The 25,821-nt window shown below is 40.0% G+C and overlaps 1 protein-coding gene across 3 annotated transcripts in view; it reads right to left on the reverse strand.

Moving 5' to 3' along the window:
• Positions 1-25,821, reverse strand: part of MCC (MCC regulator of WNT signaling pathway) — a 514,674-nt gene that overhangs the window by 19,758 nt on the left and 469,095 nt on the right. For all 3 annotated transcript variants that reach the window (XM_069752911.1, XM_069752918.1, XM_069752927.1), the window contains 4 exons: positions 25,122-25,262; positions 23,309-23,409; positions 20,941-21,124; positions 5,249-5,483 (listed from right to left, as the gene is read on the reverse strand). In XM_069752911.1, coding sequence (XP_069609012.1) covers positions 5,249-5,483; positions 20,941-21,124; positions 23,309-23,409; positions 25,122-25,262 — 661 coding nt within the window. The remainder of the gene's footprint in view (positions 1-5,248; positions 5,484-20,940; positions 21,125-23,308; positions 23,410-25,121; positions 25,263-25,821) is intronic.

Raw genomic sequence — 25,821 nt, forward strand, 5'->3', positions numbered from 1 at the left:
CCGGTATATATATATATATATATATATATATATACCGTACTTCACAAACAAGAGAGTCAGCAATAGCTGCCAGCATTATTTTACGTTCTCAGGACTATCTGGTGGCTGCAGTTAATACAGTCTAGATCGTATCTGACCTCAGAAAGCATCAGATTATGTAGTGCAAATTCTGTCTACTTCCAAAATGACTGTCGACGTTTACTATTGCCCATCTTCCTTTTAGACCTATACTTGGGTATTTGCACTTGTTTCCTTTGTTATACAGTTTGTATTTTAATAACATAGTTGTAGTTTTTCCAAAGCAAATAGTGTCCTGAAAAAACATTGGTCAGTTTCATGTATTTTCTTTGCCATGTTTGATTATATTCTTTATATTATTACATATAATTATTATTACATACTGCATAGTGAGTGTTGCTCATAGAACCAGAAAAAATGGTTTCACATTACTGATGGCAGCTTGTACCATAATTTAACACAGTTTACGAGAAATCCACAATTTTCTCTAACCCCATCTGCTGCTCTACTAATATAACAGTCAAGATACATTGCCAGATACCAAGCAGCACAAAACCATCTACATTCCTTCAGCCACAATATAAATCCAACTAGGCATTTGTAAAAGGGTACATAAGATACATGAAAAATGCTGAAAGGAAGAATACTTTCAACAATAGAAGTGTTAATATCGTATATACTCGAGTATAAGCCGAAACCCTTAATTTTGCCACAAAAAACTGGGAAAACTTGACTCGAGTATAAGCCTAGGGTGGGAAATGCAGCAGCTACCGGTAAACTTCAAAAATAAAAATAGATACCAATAAAAGTAAAATTGATTGAGACATCAGTAAGTTAAATGTTTTTGAATATCCATATTGAATCAGGAGCCCCATATAATGCTCCATAAAGCTCGTGATGGGCCCCATAAGATGTTTCATACAAAAAAATTGCCCCATATAATGCTGCACAAATAAAACCCTCTAACATATCAGCATATTATTTTATCTAATGTATTTGTCACATGACCCCATTATTTAATGATTATTAGTCATTCACTGTATCACTACAGCACAGTGTAAACGGTACCATTTACAGCATGGGACCCTTAGCCACAATGCTCACATATGCATCAGGCCTTCAACCGTTGAGCCACAACCTCCATAGGGGATGGAATTTTGATGCAGTTCAAATTGCTCTAAAAAGTATATTTTTGTCAAAAAGTGCTAAGGGCTCTAGGTCTTTACCAGGTATGTTACAGAGCTTGCTCTGATCACTGCAGTGGTGTCATTGCTGATGTGCACAAGCACCAGCTCCCATAGGCCCCACCATGATATGATCATAGAGAAGCGATGGGTCACCATGGCAGCCGGGGGCCTGAGGAAGGTTAATCCTCCATTGAAGCTCGGCTTCAATAAAGAATTGCAAGTTCACTGTATACTGCAATAGTGTAGTATTATTGTATGAGCAATTGAACGATTGAAGGTTCAAGTCCTCAAGGGATCTAAAAATAATAAAATTAAAATGAAAAGTTTAAATCACACCATCACATTTTCCCCTTAAAAAAATAAATAAAAAAATTCAATAAAATCATAAGTCTGATTAATCAAAATTAAAATGATTTAAACCATATGCTGCATGTCAAAATGAAAAACAAAAACAAAAAAAACAAAATTGCTATTTTTCAGTCGCTGCACTCCACCACCATATTAATAGAAACAATACCTAAGAGTGCAAATAACAAGTCCTCCCAAAAAGTTTACAGGTCTCAGAAAACAGCAATTCAAATGTTCCTTTTCTATTACAGGTCTCAGAAAACAGAAACACAAATGTTCCTTTTCTATTAAGTACAGTATTTCCTAATTTTTCTCACCACTAAAAATATAATAATAGAAAATGAAACATGTTTAGTATCGCCATAGTTGTAATAAACTGAAGAATCTGTTTGCTAGGTTATTTGTATTACTCAGTGAACACGGTAATAACAAAACTGAAAATACAAGAGCGAAATTGTGTGGTTTTTTTTGTGCAATTTCACAGCACTTAGAATTTTTTCCTATGGCAAAATAAATGGTGTCAATCAAAACTACAACTAATCTAACAACAAACAGGCTCTCATATGGCTAGGTCATAGTAACATAGTAACATAGTTAGTAAGGCCGAAAAAAGACATTTGTCCATCCAGTTCAGCCTATATTCCATCATAATAAATCCCCAGATCTACGTCCTTCTACAGAACCTAATAATTGTATGATACAATATTGTTCTGCTCCAGGAAGACATCCAGGCCTCTCTTGAACCCCTCGACTGAGTTCGCCATCACCACCACCATTGGAGGTCATTGGAGGAATAAAAATATTCTGCTTTTGGAATAAGACATAAAAGCAAAAAAAAAATCTTGGCTCACATTCTCTATACACTTTTTAAGTCCAGTTTTATTCAGTGGTTGTGCTACGCAAATGTCTCAGGACAGGTCCAGCAGGGCATTAATTTTAAAACAAAGAAGGGCTTATAAAATGGTAGGCAGGACTAGTCCAGCAAAATCAACGCTCAAAAGCCTAGCCCTGAGACATTTGCATAGGGTGTACATAGAATAGCACTTGATCTTGTAAGTATATAGAGATTGCCAAGAAATATCGTAGAGCAGAGTCATGGTTGCGGTGTGGGGGGATAGGCCACTGACAGGTTCCCTTTAAAGAACTCATTTACACTTTTCTCTATCAGGTCTTTACGAATACCATTTATTTAATTGTATAGGGAAAGATGACAGAATGCACTTTACTATACAGATGGACACAGTAAAGAAAGGATAGGTTTTATATTGCAATCCTACTGGCATTCCTAAAATAAAGTACTAAATGTTCCCTTATTATTAATTTTCTGGAAGCACAAACTAAGATAAAGACAACCAAGCAACAAATTAAAACCAGCTCACTAGAGAACTGACAAATGCTGACAACTCCGGCTGCCATTCAGGAGAGATACTGGTAAGTAATGCCATGTTTGTCAGCTTCTAGAGCGGTGTCAGACCTGATGGATCAAGAACTCTGAGCTTTCAGAGCGCAGACAGGAACATCATCAAACTGGCAGAGCGGCAGCATTGGGGACTAATACGGCTAATGCACTCCACATGCTAATGAAGCGGCACCACTGGTGTCCATAGAGGGAATAATGCTGGAAATGTCCGCCCTGCCTCCGGTGTACTGCACGTGCCAAATGAAGACACATAAAACTTACACGCACGTCTCAGGGTAACTCAGGCAGTCTGCTTCTGTAATTTGTATTTAAACCTGTCAGAGCCTTGTGTTTAGCTCTATAACCTGGGATTCATGATAAAGTGGTGTTTAGTATTATATCAAGCACCTTCTCCGGTCTTACAGGGGTTTTCCAGGAAAATTACATTGTTTTAAAGGGTTATTTCTTAAAAAGTTATCATGCATCCACAGGACAGATGTTGAGAATTAAATGCATCTGAATTGTTTGAATAATACATTCTAGGACTTCCCTAGTCCCTGCTAGTCTGTGCTTCCTATTCCCATCCATGACACTTTGGAAATAGCCAGAAATTACAAATACTTTTTAATATCAGTAACCTGTTAGCACAAATAGGGGTACCAGAACATCTGCATTTAGGTCTGCATGTATGCATGGGGCTCAGAAGCTAATGACTGTCTGTGTTACATAGCCGCTATGCGTCTCTAACAGCAGCGACCACAGATTGCTCCTATAATTGCTATTTAACCATTTAGATGCCGCTGTCTACCTCGAATAGCGACATTTAAATGGAATGGTTGGCAGCGGGTGTAATGCTATCCTGGTACCTATGTGACTGGGCTTCAAAGGAGACCATGATGGACACTATATACTGCAATTCTGTGGTATTTGCAATATATAGGATGAGCAATCAATGTATCGCAGGTTCAAGTGTACTAAAAAAAAAAAAAAAAAAAATTTAACTGAAGTTTTTAAAAACTATAAAAATTTGAATCACTCACTTTTACCCATTAAAGATAAAATAATAAAAAATTTGTCATTGATAAAGTCTTGTCTATCAAAATATAAAATTTAAAAAGAAAATCAAAACGCAAGAACGCCAACTTTTCGGTCACCACCTCTTTAAAAAAAAATACAATAAAAAGCAATCAAAATTTCACATCTACCCTGAATTAGTATCAATAAAACGAGAGTTGGCCATGCAAAAAACAAGTCCTCACCCAGATCCATAGAGGGGAATATAAAAATATTACAAATCTTAGGCTCCCTTTACATTGTGTCTTCGTGTCTACCATCAGTAGGGGTATACAGTCTAAAAAGATGCACGTCACAGCATACGTTGACTCTCCCTGCAGCATAAGGCCGGGTGCCCATGATCCAGAACTAGAAGCGCTTTGGACGCAAAGTATGTTCGATGCGTCCAAAGTGCTGCCATCTATTGAACGCAGGTGAATCCACATGTGATAACTGAACTGTGTGGCTTTACTGCATCCAATACATTGTATGGGTGAAATTTCTCTTGCGGAGACTAGCGTCTCTGCAAGAGAAATTGACATGCTGCAGTCTGGAAAGATGCGCCGCATGTCCATCTCTGTGGGGTGCTATATAACCAAGTTAAATAAATAATATATAAAAATGGTGGAATTTTTTTTTTTTTCACAATTTTCTCCCATTCTGATTTTTTTTTTCACGTTTTTTAGTACATTTTATGGTATAATTAACGATGACATTCAAAACTACAATTGGGCAGCAAACAGCAAACCCTTACATGGCTATGTCGACGAAAATCAAGTGCCAGCTCTTGGAAAAAGGGGAAAGATCACAAAGGGGTTAAGCAATAATTTTGCTAACCATGTCCTTATGTCCATAGAGATATACCGCATCTCTGGAGCTTCCTCATTCTCTTACTGTTCTTTACCTTTATATACGATAATCTCACATGTAAAAAGTGACAGGCTTGACCAGTAGACTGGTAGCAAAAATGAATAATCCTTGTATAAGAATCCGACATTCTGTAGCTGTGATATAGGTCAAATGTTACAACTAATAATGCAATGGATGAAAATGTTCACAAATTATCTAATTTTCAACACGCTAAATTTACGCATAAAATGATTTTACTTTATATTAGTATTAATAGAAGTGAGCATATCATTACAGGCTAGAGAAGCAGAGGTTGGTAGTGTGAGCAATAAGTTTAATTATCAATAACGGCAGCAAATTGTGAATTGTAAGAATATTTGGCTGTTTATTTTACCTTCATGGCCATAAGCTCTTGCATCAAGACCGCGTTCTCTAAATCTAGTCTCTGGTTGTCGCCTCGCGGCTTTACATCATAGCTCAGAGGATCAATGTGGATGCTTTCCAGTTCCAGCATTGTGAGTTTCACTGCAGCCCGATCATTCTTCAGCTGCTGAATGTAATCCTTCAGCCTCTGCTCGTCCTCTTTCGTAAACTCTGTGTCACAGCTACTGGCTGTAGAACTTGTGGTGCTGCAAAGACAATGGAAGAAAACAGGAGTGTACAATACTGCTCAGTAACAGTATACATCAATCAGCCATAACATTAAAGCCAGTGACAGAGGAAGTACTTAAAAGGAATATGTCTGCAGGTTCTTGTTATTTAGGCCCCTTTCACACATCAGTTTTTTGCCATCAGTCACAATCCGTTGGCTCGATGGATCGACGGATCCGTCGCAGATTGTGAAAAACTGATGCGACGGATGCGTTTTTTCGACGGATCCGACTAGCGGATCTGGCTAATTGGATCCTAAATATATCGGAGCATGCTCAGTTAGAAAAAACGGAATCCGTTGCCGGATTCTGTCATTTGACGGATCTGGCGCCCATAGGCTTCCATTTGAGCAAACGATGGATGGTGACGGATCCGTCGCTGTCTGATTTTTCGACGTGCACAAAAAATGTTACTTTGTCCGTCATCTCCGTCCGCCGAACAGACAATTTTAGACAGACCCGGCGAACGACGGATGAAACGGGAGGCCATCCGTCGATAATACTAGTCACTGGATACGTTTTCAAAATTCAATGGATTGCGACTGATAGCAAAAAACTGATGAGTGAAAGGGGCCTTAATCTGAGAGCAGCATAATATAGGGCAAATAAGCCTGATTTAAAAAATGTGCAAGTTACTAGGCTGTGTATTATCGTTTCAATACAACCACTGCTTAATTAGCAGGAAATTATCACTACAGGACTAGGTCTCACGTGCAATTAGTCAAGCTAATCTGTGTAACCCCGCCCCCACCACTGATTGGCAGCTTGCTCACAATGAACACATGAAGCTGCCAATCAGGTATTCCAATCTGAGCACTGCTACATCTACTGCAGTGAAAACACGGATTCTAACAAAACTGCACCAAGAAATCCAGTAATCAGGCTGCTCTCAGATAACATAGCAAAAACCTGCTGACAGATTCCCTTTACCAATAACTATCCTGTGAAAATAGCACCTGTCCGGGGGGTGGGACGAATTAGGCATCAAGTGCAGCAAGTTCTTGAATTTCATGTGTTAAAATTAAGAAATATGCACAAACCTAAAAAAACTGAGTGAATATGAGCAGGTCAAATTGTAGATTAGGCAACGGGGTAAGCGTAATTCCAAAATTGGGTGATTTCGGTAAGCTGTGGATAGTACCTAGCAAAAACGGGTCACCACAGTGGCCTGCTACACTGCAAAAATTGTCATGTTCTTTAAACTATTCTTAAAGCAGAGTCCAATGCGTTGACTTTCCGTGGAATGTGCTAGAAAAACAAGTCTGACACACGGAGGCCCCACCACACATAGGCTGGATTCACACTTCCATGTAGTCGAACCGTAATGCACGGACTGGCCACAGGACTCCTGACCTCATTGGCATATAGGAGGAGGAGGTAGAGTTCAGGTCTGGAAATTCACAGCTGGACCGTACATTGCAGTCCGTTCTTGGACCTCGAAAGATGAATGTGTTAATTTGGCCTTACAGGATTTTGAATATCTGCTGTCAACATCTCGTGTCACTTTATACAGAACACCTTCAAATGTCCTGTGGAGTCAGAGTTGTTTGGCGGTATTAAGTGAGCAGCACGGTGGCTCGGTGGTTAGCACTGTAGCCTTGCAGTACTGGGGTCCTGGGTTCAAATCCCACCAAGGACAACATCTGTAAGGAGTTTGTATGTTCTTCCTGTGTTTCCGTGGGTTTCCTCCGGGGTCTACAGTTTCCTCCCAAACTACAAATACATACTGATAGGGAATCTAGATTGTGAGCCCCAATATGGTATTAATGGTGTCATACAAGTAAAGCATAATAATAATAACTTACAATATTTGCAGGTGCTTTAAGAATTTCAACTGGTCTATGTGTGTTTATGTATGTAACAGTAAAAAAACTGAACTTTATCTGCGGTATAAAGAGATGAAATAACGTCTTCAAAAGACGGATCCCGGTAGGTAGATACTAATCTGTGAAATAGCACACATATAGCCAGTTACTCACTGGCTACAGCAAGGTAACAAAACATACACTTGAAATCATGGTTTTGTGTTTCCATTGTCAAAATAGTGTTTCTGTGCCCAATACTCCCCATACTGCATAAGACTTTTGATTTAATATGAAGATATACAGTAGAGTTTTATTTCCAGTTGACTCTGCTCAACAGTTATAGGCTTCCTGCACTGCAGTAATGGCTCCGCGTTGACGGATCGGCTATGTGAATGAGTCTTTTTATATCAGCTGAACATCAAATAGGAAGCTTTAAATCTTCATCAGAGAGTCTGAAGGACTTCATAATATTCATTTAGATATTGGAAGTCTCCCCCCCCTACCAAACATACACAGTGAACACATCTAGGGAGTGAAACAGTGAAAATAAACAATGCTGACTTTCAGAAAACTGATGAACATGTGAAATGTGTTGCAATGTCAGCACTGATTGAGAATACAAGGAGATACTACGGCACACTTTGTGGCTGCAGTTACCTGTGCTACAAAAAATAAATTGTTGAAAGACAGATACAAGTATTTCTCTCCGAAAATTGTTTCCGTTTCATATGTTTTGTTATACACGTTGGTTTCCTTTGTGCTGTGTGTGTACTGGAACAACATACAAAAAAACTAAGAAAAAAGGCAAATTGGACATAAATCTCACAAAACCCCCAAAATTGTTGGCATCCTCAACTTAATATTTGGTTGCACACCCTTTGGAGTAAATAACTGCAAGCAATTGCTTCCTATAACCATCAACAAGCTTCTTACACCTCTCAACTGGAATTCTGAACCACTCTTCTTTTCAGTGGCATAACTAGAGACTGGTGGGCCCTTGTGCAAGATTTGGACTGGGCCCGCCTGCCTCCTGATTATAACTATGCCCCCCATCCTGGTATATATTTCTCTCATCCTGGTATATGCAACCCCCATCTTGGTATATGTCCCCTGTTCTGCCGCTGTTCTTTAATGTATAGAAAAAAAATAAACCATTATACTCACCAGGGGCATACATAGAAGGCATGGGGCCCCATGGCAGAAGTATAATGCACTCCCCATAATCCCCAATATAATATAATGTACAGTCCATAGTCTTCCATATAGCATAATGCACAGTCCATAGTCCTCCATACAGTAAAATGCACCCCATAGTCCTACCTAAAATATAATGAACTCTCTATAGCTCTCCATATAGTGTTAGACACTCCCCATAGTCCTCAATATAGTACGATGCACCTCCATATTAGTATAATTCACAGCCCATACCCTTCATATAATATAATTCACAGCCCATAGTCCTCCATATTAGTATAATACACAGCCCATATTCTTCATATAATATAATGCACAGCCATAGTCATCCATATAATATAATGCACAACCATAGTCATCTATGTAGTATAATGCAGTCCATAGTCAACCACGTAGTATAATGAACTGTCCATATTCATCCACAAAGTATAATACACAGCCCATAGTCATCAACATAGAATAATACACAGCCCATAGTCATCCACATAGTATAATGCACAGCCCATAGTCATCCACATAGTATAATACACAGCTCATAGTCATCCACATAGTATAATGCACAGCCCATAGTCATCCACATAGTATAATGCACAGCCCATAGTCATCCACAAAGTATAATGCACAGCCCATAGTCATCCACATAGTATAATGCACAGCCCATAGTCATCCATGTAATATAATGCACAGCCCATAGTCATCCACATAGTATAATGCACAGCCCATAGTCATCCACATAGTATAATGCACCCCCATAGTCATTCATGTAATATAATGCATAGCCCATAGTCATCCACATAGCATAATGCACAGCTCATAGTCATCCACATAGTATAATGCACCCCCATAGTCATTCATGTAATATAATGCACAGCCCATAGTCATCCACATAGTATAATGCACAGCCCATAGTCATCCATGTAATATAATGCACAGCCCATAGTCATCCACATAGTATAATGTACAGCCCATAGTCATCCATGTAATATAATGCACAGCCCATAGTCATCCATATAGTATAATGCACAGCCCATAGTCATCCACATAGTATAATGTACAGCCCATAGTCATCCATGTAATATAATGCACAGCCCATAGTCATCCATATAGTATAATGCACAGCCCATAGTCATCCACATAGTATAATACACAGCCCATAGTCATCCACATAGTATAATGCACAGCCCATAGTCATCCATAGTATAATGCACAGCCCATAGTCATCCACAAAGTATAATGCACATCCCATAGTCATCCACATAGTATAATGCACAGCCCATAGTCATCCATGTAATATAATGCACAGCCCATAGTCATCCACATAGTATAATGCACCCCCATAGTCATTCATGTAATATAATGCATAGCCCATAGTCATCCACATAGTATAATGCACAGCTCATAGTCATCCACATAGTATAATGCACCCCCATAGTCATTCATGTAATATAATGCACAGCCCATAGTCATCCACATAGTATAATGCACCCCCATAGTCATTCATGTAATATAATGCACAGCCCATAGTCATCCACATAGTATAATGCACAGCCCATAGTCATCCATGTAATATAATGCACAGCCCATAGTCATCCACATAGTATAATGCACAGCCCATAGTCATCCATGTAATATAATGCACAGTCCATAGTCATCCACATAGTATAATGCACAGCCCATAGTCATTCATGTAATATAATGCACAGCCCATAGTCATCCACATAGTATAATGCACAGCCCATAGTCATCCACATAGTATAATGCACAGCCCATAGTCATCCATGTAATATAATGCACAGCCCATAGTCATCCATGCAGTAGTATGGCAATCATATACTCACTTAAAAAAAAAAAAAATACTCAGCTTCCCTCTGCTCTCCGCCACGTGGCATCCTTATCTGGAGCCGGCAGCTGACATCAGCGTGCAATTGACGGGAGCGCATGATGTCACTGCCATGCTCCCCCATGATGTCAGCTGCTGGTCTCTGATTGGTGCGGGTCTGTACGCAGCAGTAGACTTCAGCTGAATGTGCGTCCGTGCATGCATATACAGTTAAAGGCTTCGGCGGGTCCCTCATCCACCATGCCTGATTGATGCAGCGACCGCGGTAATTATGCCCCTGCATCTTTTGCAAAATGCTCCAGGTCTCTCATATTTGAATGGTGTCTTCTCCCTACAGTAATTTTAAGATGCCTCCGCAGGTGTCCATTGGGATTTAGATCCGGACTCATTGCTGGCCACTTCAGAACTGTGAAAATCAAAAAACAGATAAGCTAAGGGGTCCTAAACAAGTAAACCAAGCTAAGGAAAAAAACCCTAAAAATATTCTTTATATAAATTATCTTTAAAATGATTAGAAATAATAGACAACATGAATAAGCATACACAAATAATGAATGAGGTTAAAGGGTAAACAATATGCTCTAAAATCCCTAATGGAACCCTTTTTTTTTAAACCTCTACCTGTCCGAGGAGGTTTGTACCCTAATATAAGCGATATGACACCCTCGCTCAATGTGGACTGACCATATTGGTCTCTATACAACCCCTAATTCTAAATTACCCAACGACCATGCATCAGGAAATACACATCCACTGGATCCCTTACTGCAGGCTATAGTGCCCCTCTATACCTTACCGCTGTTCCCTGATGAACTCCTAGATTGGAGATGGGGGAAACAAGTTGGGATTTGCTTCTTATCGAGTATACAGATAAGTAAATAACTTATTATTGTCACTGTGCATCAACTGATATTAAGGGATACTGTGTTCTATGAAGATCTGTTACTGCCATTGTGTGATAGAGGGATTCATATCAGAACTTTTTCTGACTGAAACTTAGCATGGTTAAGATTACTGTATCTTGAGCTATTGCTCCTGTTTTTCATGGTTTGCATATTTTATATGTACCATACTTTGTGTAGTAACAATCTTGGGATATTTTTTCACTTTATTATTATTCAAAATGTATTTTTTGATACAAGGTTAGGTGCTCAATTTAGAATTAGGGTTCTATAGAGACCAATAGGGTCAGTCCACGTTGAGCAGGGGCGCCATATCGCTTATAATAGGGTCCCATTAGAGTCGATTTTTTTACCCTTTAACCTCAATCATTATTTGTGTATGGTTATTCGTGTTGTCTATTTATTTCTAATAATTTTAACAACTATTTAAATAAAGAATATTTTTAGAGGTTTTTTTTCTAGCTTTGTTTACCACTTCAGAACTCTTCAGCGCTTTGTTTCCATCCATTTCTGGGGTATGTTTGGGGTCATTGTCCTGCTGGAAGACCCATGACCTCAGGCGCAAACCCAGCGTTGTGACACTGGGCACTACATTGCAACCAGTGTCAGAGCCAGCGAAGAAACCCCAAAACATCTTCGAACCTCCACCATATTTGACTGTAAATACTATGTTCTTTTCTTTGTAGGCCTCATTCTGTTTTCGGTAAACAGTAGAATGATGTGCTTTACCAAAAAGCTCTATCTTGGTCTGATCTGTCCACAAGACCCTTTATCGGAAGTATTTTGGCTTGCTTACATTCATTTTGGCAAACTACAGCCTAGCATTTTTATGTCTCTGTGTCATCAGTAGGGTTCTCCTGGGTCTCTTGCCATAGAATTTCATTTAAATGTTGACGGATAGTTTATCGGTGACACTGGTGCACCTTGAGAATGCAGGACAGCTTGAATTTCATTGGAAATTGATTGGGGCTACTTATCCACCATTCGTACTATCCTGCGTTGCAACCTTTCATCAATTTTTCTCTGACATCCATGTCCATGAAGATTAGTTACAGTGCCATGGCTTGTAAACGTCTTAATTATGTTGTGCACCCCATGGACAAAGAATCATCAAGATCTCTGGAGATGGATTTGGAACTTTGAAACTGTTGATATCTTTCAACAATTTGGTACTCAATTCCTCATACAGTACTCTTCTCCTCTTTCTGTTCTCCATTATTAGTGTGGCACGCACAAACATACAATGCAAAGATTGAGTCAACTTCTCCACTTTTATCTGGTTTTGGGTGTTATTTTCATATTGCCCACACCAGTTGCTTGCCACAGGTGAGTGTGATTGAGCATCACATACTTGAAACAAAGTTGTTTGCCCACAATCTTGGAAAGGTGCCAACAATTTTGTCCAAACCATTTTTGGGGTTTTGTGTGAAATATCCAGTTTGCCTTTTTTTGTGTTGTTCCAATACACACAAAGGAAATAAACATGTGTATAACAAAATATCTGTAATTGCAATAATTTTCTGGGAGAAATACTTCATTTTCTGGAATAATTTCAAGGATGCCAACACTTTCATCCCTGACTGTATAATAAACTATACAAAATGTAGTTCGACCATATTCCTATTTTTTTTTTCTTGACAGTGAAGTACCACCAAAATGGCATATGTGATTGTAGACAAGCATATGCTATTACTCTAATACCCTTCCATAACATTTATGAAGATATACCTCTCCCGTACACCCTCAACAGCTGTTGGTGAAAAGTCGATCGGCCAACAGCTATTGCTCCAGACCCCATACACACCAGCATGCTCAGTACAGCAGAGTGTAGATGTATTTTCAATATGTATTTTCAATATGGCGATATATCTTCAGGAAGAACAAAAGGTTCAGACATTGAAATTCACTATGCTTCTTTTCCCTGACTTCATCTGTATGTGTGCCCCATACACATTAGGTGGTCAGCTGTCTTTTTGTTAAGGATTGTATTCACTGTCACTTTTTTTCACGTTCAGCCATCCAATTATCCTCAATCTTCTCTTGAGCAAACACGCAGCAAAATGGTCTAAGTGATCGAGAAAATACTTAGGTAGTTAAACGTCTACAGAACTTTTTTCATTTAGTTGAAATGTTTCTAACATCTTCATAATGGTTCATATTCAGGGATACTTTCCCGATATTACTACCTCTTCACCAAAAATCCTATTGTTACAAAAAACACTTAATCCCACTTTCCCGCTGATCCTTACCTAAGCGCATTGTTCTTCAACCTTCACACTTTTCAAAGTCGCTTATCACACTACCTGGATACATTGTTATCTATCTTTTGCACCTTTTCTCCACATTGTAGCACAGTACCAGTCCCTGACTAATCCAATGCATCTTCCACGTGGTGTCTCTAAACCGCTTAATTCTAATCTATTCATATTCTTGATAATATTAACAGCAAAGCCATAATTACGGAAATGAAGGTGCATTGCATATAAAGCTGTAGACTACTATGCTAGAATATGAACCCTGGGAGAGACTTTTGTCTGAGACAGAATTGTTTAATAAGAATTCCGTTCTGAATTTTGGAAACTGTTCCCTGTTCTAATTATTAAAGACCCGTCGAAGCACACTTTGTGCACCTCCTCTCCCCGCACCCTCCTGTACGCCTGATGTATTACATTGACACGTAACAACTTCTTCATGTCGGTCCAATAAAAACAGCCCGAATTCACAAGCATAGAAGGGTGACTGACGCATTTCTTTCTAGTACTTGTTCATCTAATTATTAAAGTGTTCACAGAAAAGCATCCCTTCCCAAAGATGCCAACAAAGCCCCACAAGGCAGGAAAAAAGAAACTTCTGCTCCGCTCCGAGCTAGGCCAATGGCTGTCAATCTGTCAACAAGGAGAGCTGAGAAGCATGTGGAGAATAGAATTAACAAAGCATCTGACCCCTTCCCAGCTGGATATGCTACACTCTGCCAACCAACGTACCTCTGGGGCACAGATCAGCAGAATGGGTAAACTGGCTGTAGGATATTCGCCTCGTCTGCTGCGTGTTCACACTGGCCGCAGTTCCTCTGCTCTCACGCTCATCCAGAATGGCAGGCTCCACTCCAGATTTCAATCCTCTACCTGTGCCTGACTGATACTGAGCACAACTAAAATATGAGGCTTTTACTAATTATTTGGCTTCAAGTAACTAATAGCATTCGCCAAGATGAATGGCTGTTTGTATAAAAGCTTTAGAGTAGTGCCTCCGACAATATTTTATTGTGGATTTTGTTTTGGAAAATTAGGTAATTCCTAACCGAATCACACACATGATTGGGTTATTATAGAGTCAGTGCTGTTTTACTTCCTCTACATTTAGATGAAATGCCATGTCTGTCTGATAAAGGCTTTAAAAGGACAAACAGATTTAATTGTACATACAGGAACAAAAAACTTGCATGAAAACACTGGAGATGTGCAGTAAAAAGGACAGTATACTCACTGATACCCTGACGCCTCCAGCCCATGTCTGAGCTTTCTCTGCTGCTGGGGATGCGCATGTTTCAGCAGTAGCCAATAACTGACCACAGCAATCACGTGTTGCACACTGCTGCAGCCAATGATTGGCAGCAGTAGTCACATGCCTATCCCCACCAGCAGAGGAAGCAGACAGACGGGTGTGATGTGGGTATCACTACAAGTCACCATTTACTATGCTTACTTATATAGCGCCATCATATGCCACAGTGCTATACAAATCTATATATATAATCGTCTAAGGGGCACTTCCGTCTGTCTGTCACGGAAGTCCCGCGTCGCTGATTGGTCACGGCCGGCAGGCACTGTGCCTGCCGGCCGCGAATTCGCCCATTCCTACTCTGTCAGTGCCTTTTCCAGTCAGCACTCACACAGGGTTAATGGCTGCGTTACACCGCGTTATGCAGCGGTGTAACGCAGTCCGTTAACGCTGCTATTAACCCTGTCTGACCAACTTTTTACTATTGATGCTGCTTATGCAGCATCAATAGTAAAAATATCTAATGTTAAAAATAATAAACAAAATAAAAAATTATATTCTCACCTTTCGTCACTTTTCCCGCTGCTCCTCGCGACGCTCCGGTCCATGCATTGCGGTCTCGCGAGAAGATGACGTAGCGGTCTCGTGAGACCGCTAGGTCATCATCTCGCGAGACCGCAATGCATTCTTGGGTCGGAGTGTCGCGAGGAGCATCGGTAAACGCCTGGGCTGGATCCGGGGGCCGACAGAAGGCGAGTATATAACTATTTTTTATACTAATTCTTTTTTTTTTTTTTTTTTTTTTTTTAACAGGGATATGGTGCCCACATTGCTATATAGTACATGGGCTGTGTTAGATACTACGTGGGCTGTGTTATATACTGCGTAGGCTGTTATATACTAAGTCTCTGTGCTATATAGTACATGGCTGTGGTATATATTACGTGGCTGGGCAATATACTACATCGCTGTGCTCTATACTACATGGCCTCTGTTATATACTGCATGGGCTATGTTATATACTACGTCTCTGTGCTATATACTACGTGGCTGTGCAATATATTACGTGGCTGTGATATATATTACGTGGCTGTGCAATATACTATGTGGGCTGTGTTATATACTGCATGGGCTGTGTTATATACTGCATGGGCTGTGTTATATACCATGTCTGTGCTATATACTACGTGGCTGTGGTATATATTACATCGCTGTGCTCTATACTACATGGCCTGTGTCATATACTGCATGGGCTGTGTTATATACTACATCTCTGTGCTATATACTACGGGGCTGTGCTATATACCACGTGGCTGGGCAATATACTGCGTGGGCTGTGCTATATACTACATGGGCTGTGTTATATACTACGTGGGCTGTATGCTACTTGGCTGTGCTGTATTTCTCTGCTGTATCTGTGCATCATGAATTGTGGTATATGTTAAAGAGTGGGGCCCACTGAGACTCTTTCGCCCGGGGCCCTCAAAAACCTGGAGCAGGCCCTGGCTTCACTGATTGTTCGCGGCCGGGCGTGACCAATCAGCGACAAGTGCAGTCCGGCCGCGAATTGGCGCAGAATTTGAACCACGCTTCACTAATTTGTCGTGCCCGGTTGAATCCTGTGTATAAATTGCATACCCGATGCGTTAAAATCGGGCCACCATCTAGTATTGTTATAGCTGTCCCCATTGGGGCTCACAAACTAAATGACCTATCAGTATGTCTTCGGAGAGTGGATGAAACCGGAGTACTTGGAGGAAACCCACACAAATATGGGGATAACATACAAAATCTTTGCAAATGTTGTCTTTGGTGGTTTGAACCCAGGACCCCAGTGCTGCAAAGCAACAGTGCTAACTACTGAGCCACCGTGCTGCTCAGTTGTCACCATTGACATTGTTATAGTTTTTGTGGGAGTGAGTCATATCTCAAAACACCTGAGTGACATTTGATGTTACTGTAATGTGTCATCAGAAAATAACCTGTTTAAATAAGTTTTACAAAATAGTATATATAATTTATTAATAACTTAGCAGAATTGTTATTATTTTCCATAGTAGTCATAGAGAGAGAGAGAGAGAGAGAGAGAGAAAAACATGCATACTACTATTGCAACTACTGGGAATTTTACGTTTCCAAAGCTAACCGGTTTTGTCATCAAAATTGCTGGTATTTACTAAAGGAAGTAATTCTAATATTACATTTAGGCTAGGGAATACATGTAAAAGCAATTCCGAAATACATAATCATAAATTCCTCTAGGTGAACCTCTGCTCATTAAAGTAGGAAATTAAATTGTAATCTCCATAGCAACTGTGTATATATTAGGAATCTGAAACTAAAATAAATGTTTCCAGTTTATATAAAGTATATATTATAGAGCACATGGAAATTAAAGCTTTTTTTTCAGACTAAGGCCGGTGTCACGCTAGCGTATAGCTTCCGATGTGGTATGCTAATGACCATCGGCTCCTGCTGTGAGCGAGAGCACGGTGTCAGTGCTCTGTGCTCCGAGCCGCTCACATGAGAGAAGCAGCACATGTGTGGAGGAGGCAGAGGAAGTAATTTCTTTATCTCCTCTGCTGCCGGCATCAGTGGGAATGGCACTGCACTTGGATGGGTGCGATGTTTCACTTGCACCCGTAGACTTGTATGTGTGCGAATGAGCGGAATCTCACTTCCAATCACAGCATGCTGCCATTGTGCGCTCAGGCCGAATCGGCATGAGAAAATAATCGCATATCTGAGCTGCCTCATAGAACAACACTCGCCTGTGTGAGTGAATGGTAAAGTGACCACATATATGCGATTTGCATACTTTCAGCTACATGCTGACTAGTCTCATCTTGCTTCTCAGTAGATCAAGGATTGAGAGAAGCTGCATGAGACTAGTCGGCATGTGACTGCAAGTATGCAAATCGCATCCAAGTGGTCACGCGACTGTCCACTCACACAGGGGAATCCTGAGTGTGCGCAATACAGGCTATCACGATTTGGTAGTCAGCAGTCACTTCTTTCTTCTTACACAAGAGAACTTCTTTAAAGGGAACCTCTCACCAGGTTTGGCCAATGTGAGATGCGGCCACCGCTTTTCACGGCTTATAATGCTGTATATAAGCCCCCAACCCGACCGGGAAGAACTGAAAAATAACTTCTATTATACTCACCTGTGGGGCAGTCCGGTCCGAGGGGTGTCGCTTTTCTTGGTACAGTGCCTCCCATCTTCTCGCGATGCCGTCCCCCTTCTTGGTTCGTGTGGATGACGGGTCCCTGCATCATCCACACAGTTTGCTCGGCATTTTTCTTCTCTTACAGGTCGGGTTGGGGGCAGGTATACAGCATTATAAAATGCTGTATATAGGCCGGACACGGACCACGACGCCCATCGGACCCCGACCGCAGTGGGACCGCCCCTGGTTGAGTGTAATATAACCGGTTTTTCTTACCTTATAAGCCCCTGATGCCGATGGCCGCAGCTCATATACGATTTTTGGGGGGTGACAGATTCCCTTTAAGCATGTTGCTCTATGAAATGCAGCACTGGACATAGTCAATATATTTAATTGCTCAATATGACCAGACTATTACTTAGCCCTTTGAGGACCTTACATTGACCTGTGCCCAAAAAATTTACCATTTCGTTATTCTACATTGATCAGCTCATGATTACTATTTTTTTATATACCTATCCCTATTGGAGTTGATTAGTTAATTGTACTTTGTGTCAGTCTGTATGCCCTTTTGTATCCCACGCTTTATACTATGTGACTATTTATGGCTTAAATGATTATGAATAAAAATAAAAATTAATAAACCATTATACTCCACATTTTTCTCCTGGCTTGAAGGGAATATTGCACTGTAGGCATAAAGAATCTGCAATGTAATACTAAGAAGCGTGTGTCAGCAGTGAAGGGGTTACAAGAGCAGCTTATATTTCTCTATATGGATTGCATTAGAAAACAGCCTGGTGGATCTCAGGAGGACAGCTAATCATCTGCTGGTGGAGGGTTAGGTCATCCATTAACATGTCTGCCTGGAATGTTGTATGATCTCAGTTATCAGCCAGGGAATAACATCCCATCATGTCTTGTATTAAGTTGCACAGCTCGTCAAGCACTAATCAGCAGCCGCTGTACTGCTAAAGAAAAAAAAGTCTAATTCTTCTACTTGGCATGAAGTGACCATTATGAAATATTGATGATGACTATTTTCTAACTTAAGATGGTGAAACAAATAATTTTTTAATAAACTTTTCACCTAAAATAAAACTATATCTCCCATTTAAGTAATTGTTTAATAACCTGCAGTATTCCTGAATATGAAGAAGAGTTAGCAACACAGATTATTCACAAAAAGAAACTAAAATGTACAAATTACTTTTCTTTTCTTGTTGTAAATAATGCCATTGGGGCTGCAAGGTTTCCAAGTTTTTAATAGAAATAAAGAGGAAACCCAAAATACATGTGTCAACTACTATGCAAAAGAAAAAGTAATCAACTTAAGAGCCTCATTAACTAATTAGTAATTCCTCATCTCTTTCTGATAACACACTCCAGAAATTAGATCAGTGACTCTGCTAAAAGGCAATTAAATAAAATGGTATTGTGATCTAAATGGTACGCTATTGGATATTATAAAAATTATACAATTTCTACATTGCATGATATTACTGATCTAGGGAACCATTTTTAGATCATCATCAGGGAAGTCACTGTACCTATATACTATTGTATAGTACCTTTAATGTACAACAATAAAATTATTATGAGGATGACATGTCATCTCTCATGTCTCAGTAGTTGGCGTATATGTCCTTTAACAAATCAGAACCCCAGCATGAAGTGGCAGCAGCACTGGTAGGCATCATGCCTCTATGGTTCTGCCCAAGGGTCGCTGGATGTCCCATTATAGTTGACACCAATTTAAAAATCCAAGTAGAGCCATTACGAACCAAAGGGTTACAGCAGTCAGAAATACGACCACGGGACAGGTATGGCAGATCTTGGACTTATCAGTGAAAAGATTTGATGATTGACACCGTTGATCTGTCACTATTATAGATCCATCATTCCCTTTGATTCTCTATCTATCCAATTACCAGGATGGCTACATAGGTGTGGACTCCAGAGGTGGGACCTGCATAGATTACATGTTTCTGGCATATTAGTGTCTCTTTTTTTCCGGCTTATTATTATGCCAATCTGCTAAATTGTATAGCAACCATTTTATATTTCATATCTTTGAGGTTCACCAAACTCAATATGGATAGAACTAAACTTCCAGACAAATTAGTGTTTTACTTTAGACAAGTATCCAAAATCAGCAAACTCTTATTATACCATCACCTTCCCTATATAACACCGTACATGTGCTTTGTCAGATTCAGGTGCGATGGTCATATACTCACCTTTCGGCATCTTCCCCATTTTTTGGTACCGCTTCGGTCCCGTGGCACCATCCGGTGAGCACAGCTTCTAATTAGCTGGTAGTCAGAAGCTACGTCACAAGCTCTTAATGCAAGTCTATGAGAGTCATGACGAGGCTCTTCATAGACTTGTATTGAAAAGTGACCGCCAACTCGCTTCATGAAACACTGGAGTTGCCGACAGGTCACAAACTGCAGGAGACGGATCGGAGCAGTGGCTAAACAGATGAAAATGCCAGAAGGTGAGCATCAGACAGGGGGCTTGGATTTTAAGCACCACTCTAGAGATAAAATTAAAAAAATGTTGGAGTATTGCTTTATGTACCCGATGCCAGTCTGTTAGGCTGCTTTGTCTATGGCCTACTGGTTAGCTGATTGATAGAAACGCACGCCTCCATATATACATACACCCACATAAATACACACTGAAAACAGTATGTTAAATCTTTTAGTGATCGAGAAAAAGAGAATCAAGAGAATGCCAAGAGTGTGCAAAGCAGTCATCAAAGCAAAAGGTGGCTACTTTGAAGAACCTAGAATATAAGACATACTTTCAGTTGTTTCACACTTTTTTGTTAAGCATATAATTCCACATGCGTTAATTCATAGTTTTGATGCCTTCAGTGTGAGTGTACAATTTTTATAGTCATGAAAATACAGAAAAATCTGTAAATGAGAAGGTGTGTCCAAACTTTTGGCCTGTACTGTATATCCATAAAAACATTTAATTGAGATAAGCATTGAGAGCGTGTCTATTAAACCCTACCTTGTATGGCTATTTGACGACAGACTTTCCCATGGCTGTACACTACATCCAGTGACCGCAAAGGCACCGCCACAGCTGCCATCCAGCTTCATCAGAAGAGCTTTTGCAGCATTCTCTGCGGTTTTCCTACAATCGTGTGCCCTTTTCAGCATCTGGGTGATGTTCTCATCCCCGGTTTCTTCAGCTTCATCATATAATCAGAAATATTAATTAGATAAATAACCATATTACTATTCCAGGAGATCAAACTACACTACATTATACATCCATGCTCAACGGTTTGGCTGTGGAGCACCTCTGAACCTTAGGCCTGGGTGAAGGACCTGTTGGAAACTGGTTGGTCTTGCAAGTGGTTGATAGGGCCTGTGAACCCTGGACCTGGATGGCAGGTGTATGGACATTTCAACTTGTTTATTTTTTCCGTTACCTGGAGAGCTTTTTGAAGTTAAATAAAACTTCCTTAACATTGTAGATTGTAAGCTCTCACGAGCAGGGTCGTTTTATTTTGTCTTATTTTGCTTTATTACTGTATTGTTAACATTGTTACCTATGACTGTTGTGTTTGAAACTGTTAAACTGTAAAGCGCTGCGGAATATGTTGGCGCTATATAAATAAAGATTATTATCAAGAAGTTTTGTGCTTGTGTGAACGCTACCCAGCTGCCAGAGAGTGAGAGAATTCCTACTGTTTATGTATATACAAACCAACCCACATAATATATAGAAACAAGATGCCTATCAGGATGTCGCTGTAATGAGTCCCCAAGCCCCAGTTGCCTTTATTTTCCATTTTAGCTCCCTTTCAGCCTCCTGGAGCCATCCTTGTGCTTTGTTATTATCCTAAACTTCCTGCGAGCTCTTCCTGTGTCTCTAACCTACATTTCCCAAGAGGCAAACCTGTATTTGTCACATAGGTCACACTCCCACTCTCAGGACCTACAAAGCACCATCTTGAGACTTCTATACTGTCTGAAGATGGACAAATTACTGCACTCAGTTTTTTTTTAATTTCAATATTCCTCCCACCTCATGTAGTATGTTGTAGTATGTTGCCATCCTGAGAGTCTCCTGTATTAAGTAATGTTACAGGTGCTGACTGGTGCCACCCAGAGTCAGTGTGCTGTAGGGGATCAATGAGTCCTATAATGTCGTCATTTAATCTTACGTAATCCAGCATTCTGGAGGCCTAGCTCCATTGCCTCTGTCTAAAGTTACAAGCTGATAAGGTTACTTATTCTGTGTGGCGCCTGCAATGTCTGTGTCCTCTTTTTGCGCACATCTCCAGTCACTCACAGCTTGCAGAGGATCACAGTCCAAGCCATGAAATCATCATTCAGAGATAATGGCTGTACCGGTCAAAGCACAGACAGTAAATGATGTGTTTTCAACAACTGCATAAGTATGGCGCTAAAAACACATATGACCGCCCAGAAACACAGAAGAATTTTAACAGCATGTCAAGTTTGAAGCATTTTCATTTCTGATAGGATTTACAATGTTTTAATCCATGTGCCCAGAAAACCACTTGGATAATTAAATATTCATAAACTTATTTTAATTTTGTATAATAATGTATAATAATAGAAAACCTCCAAGCAGACAACACAAAAGACCATTTAAACTATAACTACAAAAAATATTTTTAATTAAAAGAGTATTATAAATGCTCAGATTTTAACCATAGGAGCGCCAGACTTTTTTGACCATGACATAGTTGATTAAAATAATTGTGATGTAGATGCAACACTAGTGAGCTGGTACATCAATATGTATTTTACAAAAAATGATCAAAAGAAAAACTAATTACGGTATTATTATTTATTTTTTTCAGAGATAATTCTTTGTAATGACATTGGGGGTATTTTATATAGTTATATAGTTTGCTGCAGGATTTCCAAGCTGCAGTTAACATTACAATTTTAATTCAATGGTACAACATAGTTAACATATGATTCTGCAGCAAAGAATATTTGAGTGTGGCCTTTCCCATTTCACTACTATGTGGATGGGGACGATGGATCGGGTCCCATTTGAAGGCATGAACCCAATGGACATTTTCATCCCTGGCATACTGCCACTTCTTTAATTCAGCTGTACAATGAATGCAAGGTGAATGCAGATCCTCAATCCCATGGTTACACATTTACATGCCTATGTAGAGCTATAAAAACCCAATGGGACCATTATTACTGTCATTTGCAGCATGAATTATAACATGTCAATGCTTTGGCTGGCTTCCAAGTGTCAGAAAGAGAGTCACAGCCAAGGAAATGTGCAATTGGCCATAAATGTTGGAGCATGAAGGTACATAGTAAATAGCATGTTATCGGAGAGAGATTTCAGGTTTGTGATGGAGAATAATTCTTACCTACAGTTCCAACTCCAGCAGCTCTGAACTGTCCCAGAATGAGAGACTGCTCGCTTTCTGCAAGCGCCAGCAATAATTCATATGCCTCGATACACTGCTCACTAAACCATGGGAAGAAGGGAAATACCAAATCAATACCTTAGACCAGCTACTGTACATCATCTTAAGACAAACACAGAGGATCTTGACATCTCAAAGGTAGCACTTAATTCTCTGACCCATTGCTGACCTTAAATCTCTGCTGCATTATAAAAGTTGATCGGTATTACATGTCATCTGTGATTAAACTTGAGAATAAAGGAGATATAAAAAGAATAGAACCTGTAACGAAAAGGATAAGCTTGCGCGTCCTCTACGTCAAAGAAAATAAACAAAATCCCTGTGATATAGATCACCAACGTTACCGATTTCAGAAAACATGATATATACTAGCTGTGGCATCGTTCTCTTCTTGGGATATTATACAATGTCGAAAAGGTTAATGGATAAATTAATCAGACAAAGGTTACCTTCAGGCCAAGGGCAAAATAAAGACACACATATATTAAATTAATGAATTAAACAATCTTTGGGCTTCTGAAGAGAATGAGTGGAGTTGTAAAGAGACCATAGCTACCCCCAGTGTCAACTGGAAAAGTGTTCTCAGATACATCAAACAGATAAAATATCTAATACAACATCAGTAAAATATGATGCTCTCACAACCAACTATCAAAAATCTCAATTGGTTTGTGAATGTGGGCCTATTCCCTTATAGCCCTGGTTGTTCAACGTACCCATCTGTTTTTCTCGATTTCATCTATTACACCGTTCTCCACCCCATAGTGGCTGAGTCTTCCATTAACAGGTTATCTCCTATACATAGTTTAGTGCAGGGGTCTCCAACCGGTGGCTGGGGGGCCTCCGAAGTGTTGCTCACGGCTAGCTGCAGCTTGGTGATATAAGTACTAGGTCTAGCAAACAGCTATAAAGAGCAGGTCTCCAGATGTTTTGCGAGTTGTCCCACACAGAAGAGCAAATCTGAATGCACATATTCTGGCCTTGGGGGGTTTAGCGATAAATGAATATAGCAATCTAGGGATAGCATGATGCTTCCAGAAGGAGGAGGTGCTTTAGACTGGATGGGATAGTGTTGTGGGAGGTGAGAACCCTTAGATGTAAGTATACTGCTCAGTGTGATGTTTGTGGGAAAGCTTTGGTTGTTGTCATAATGATATTGGGGTGTAATGGTACTTTAGGGGGTTGGAGGCAACGGGGTCTGGATGTGGCTCACGACCCTTTCTGAGAGCTGAATGTGGCTCTCCGGGTAATAAAAGTCGGGGGCCACTTGTATAGTGAGTAGTCCGCTTGGACAGAGCGGAGGGGCACATGCTCAGAGTACAGTGCTGTTTCAGGCAATCCCATAGACAATGAATGAAGCAGAAGTTTAGCATGTTCACCTCCACTGTATTAAAGACAGAGCTGTACAGAACACAGTTTCTAGGGTTCAAAGCCCTGTTGTCTGGCCAGGAGGAATAAGAGATAAGTTACAAATTTGTGAATAACCCTTTTAATGACACTGCCATAAACCATGGCTGGAACCAAATGCCAGCCTGGATTCAGCAAAATTTAGTAGTTCAGATATATGTTACATGGTCCTAACAATCCAAGATGTAAAGTGACTTTTTTTTTTAATTTAAATACCACAAATGAACTCTAGTTTGCACCTTTTAAATCCCGGTCCATCTGCTTTAGAGATGTAATATAAACGTGACTTTTAAAGCCCTGCAAACATAGTTCTATTTGAACAGGCTGATTGATGTGCGGTACGTACCTGTACTGTAGAGCCAGCCTCAGGGCAGTAGCGTTGGACTCGTACTTCCCCACCAGCATGCTCATTCTTTCGGCATTGCTCTTACACTCCTCCAGTGTTATCGTCAACAAATCATTCTGGGATTTTAAGTGCTCAATTCGACTGCAGAGAAAAGATCAATATTTTTATTCTGCCATGTAAATCACAGCTTGTTTTTCTACTTGTCCAGAAGACTGCACTGCACTGAGAGCAATAAATACAGCCGAGCATGCTGAACCTGAGATCAATAAGCACTTAGGTGCAATAATCATAATTATATTGGCCTATTGTTGAGCACAGGTTAACAAAATCTCTGGAAAAAGAATGCTTTGCTATTGTACATTTTATCCTCTCATATAATATTGTGTTACAATTAATATTTAGTTGGCTATTGTGTGTTTGTTAGCGTAAACAATCTAAAAACAATAAGTGGAACTTGGAGAGCTTGTCCTGGAGCTAAATACCCTACAACAGGTCATACGTTACAGAAAAAGCCCAGAGATACCAGTTATGGTCAATAGTCAACGATCTTACGATAGGTCCCAATATTTCTCAATAGCCCCATCTACATAAAAGAAAAGCGACCGGCACAATTACTGATGAGAGACACAAACTAAATCCTCTAATGTGTACTGTAGTGTGGATGCAATAAGGTCTGGGGTCTCCAGCTCCCCCATGTCTG

The sequence above is a fragment of the Ranitomeya imitator genome, chromosome 1 (genome assembly GCF_032444005.1).
Source record: "Ranitomeya imitator isolate aRanImi1 chromosome 1, aRanImi1.pri, whole genome shotgun sequence".
In the NCBI taxonomy this organism is placed as follows: domain Eukaryota; kingdom Metazoa; phylum Chordata; class Amphibia; order Anura; family Dendrobatidae; genus Ranitomeya; species Ranitomeya imitator.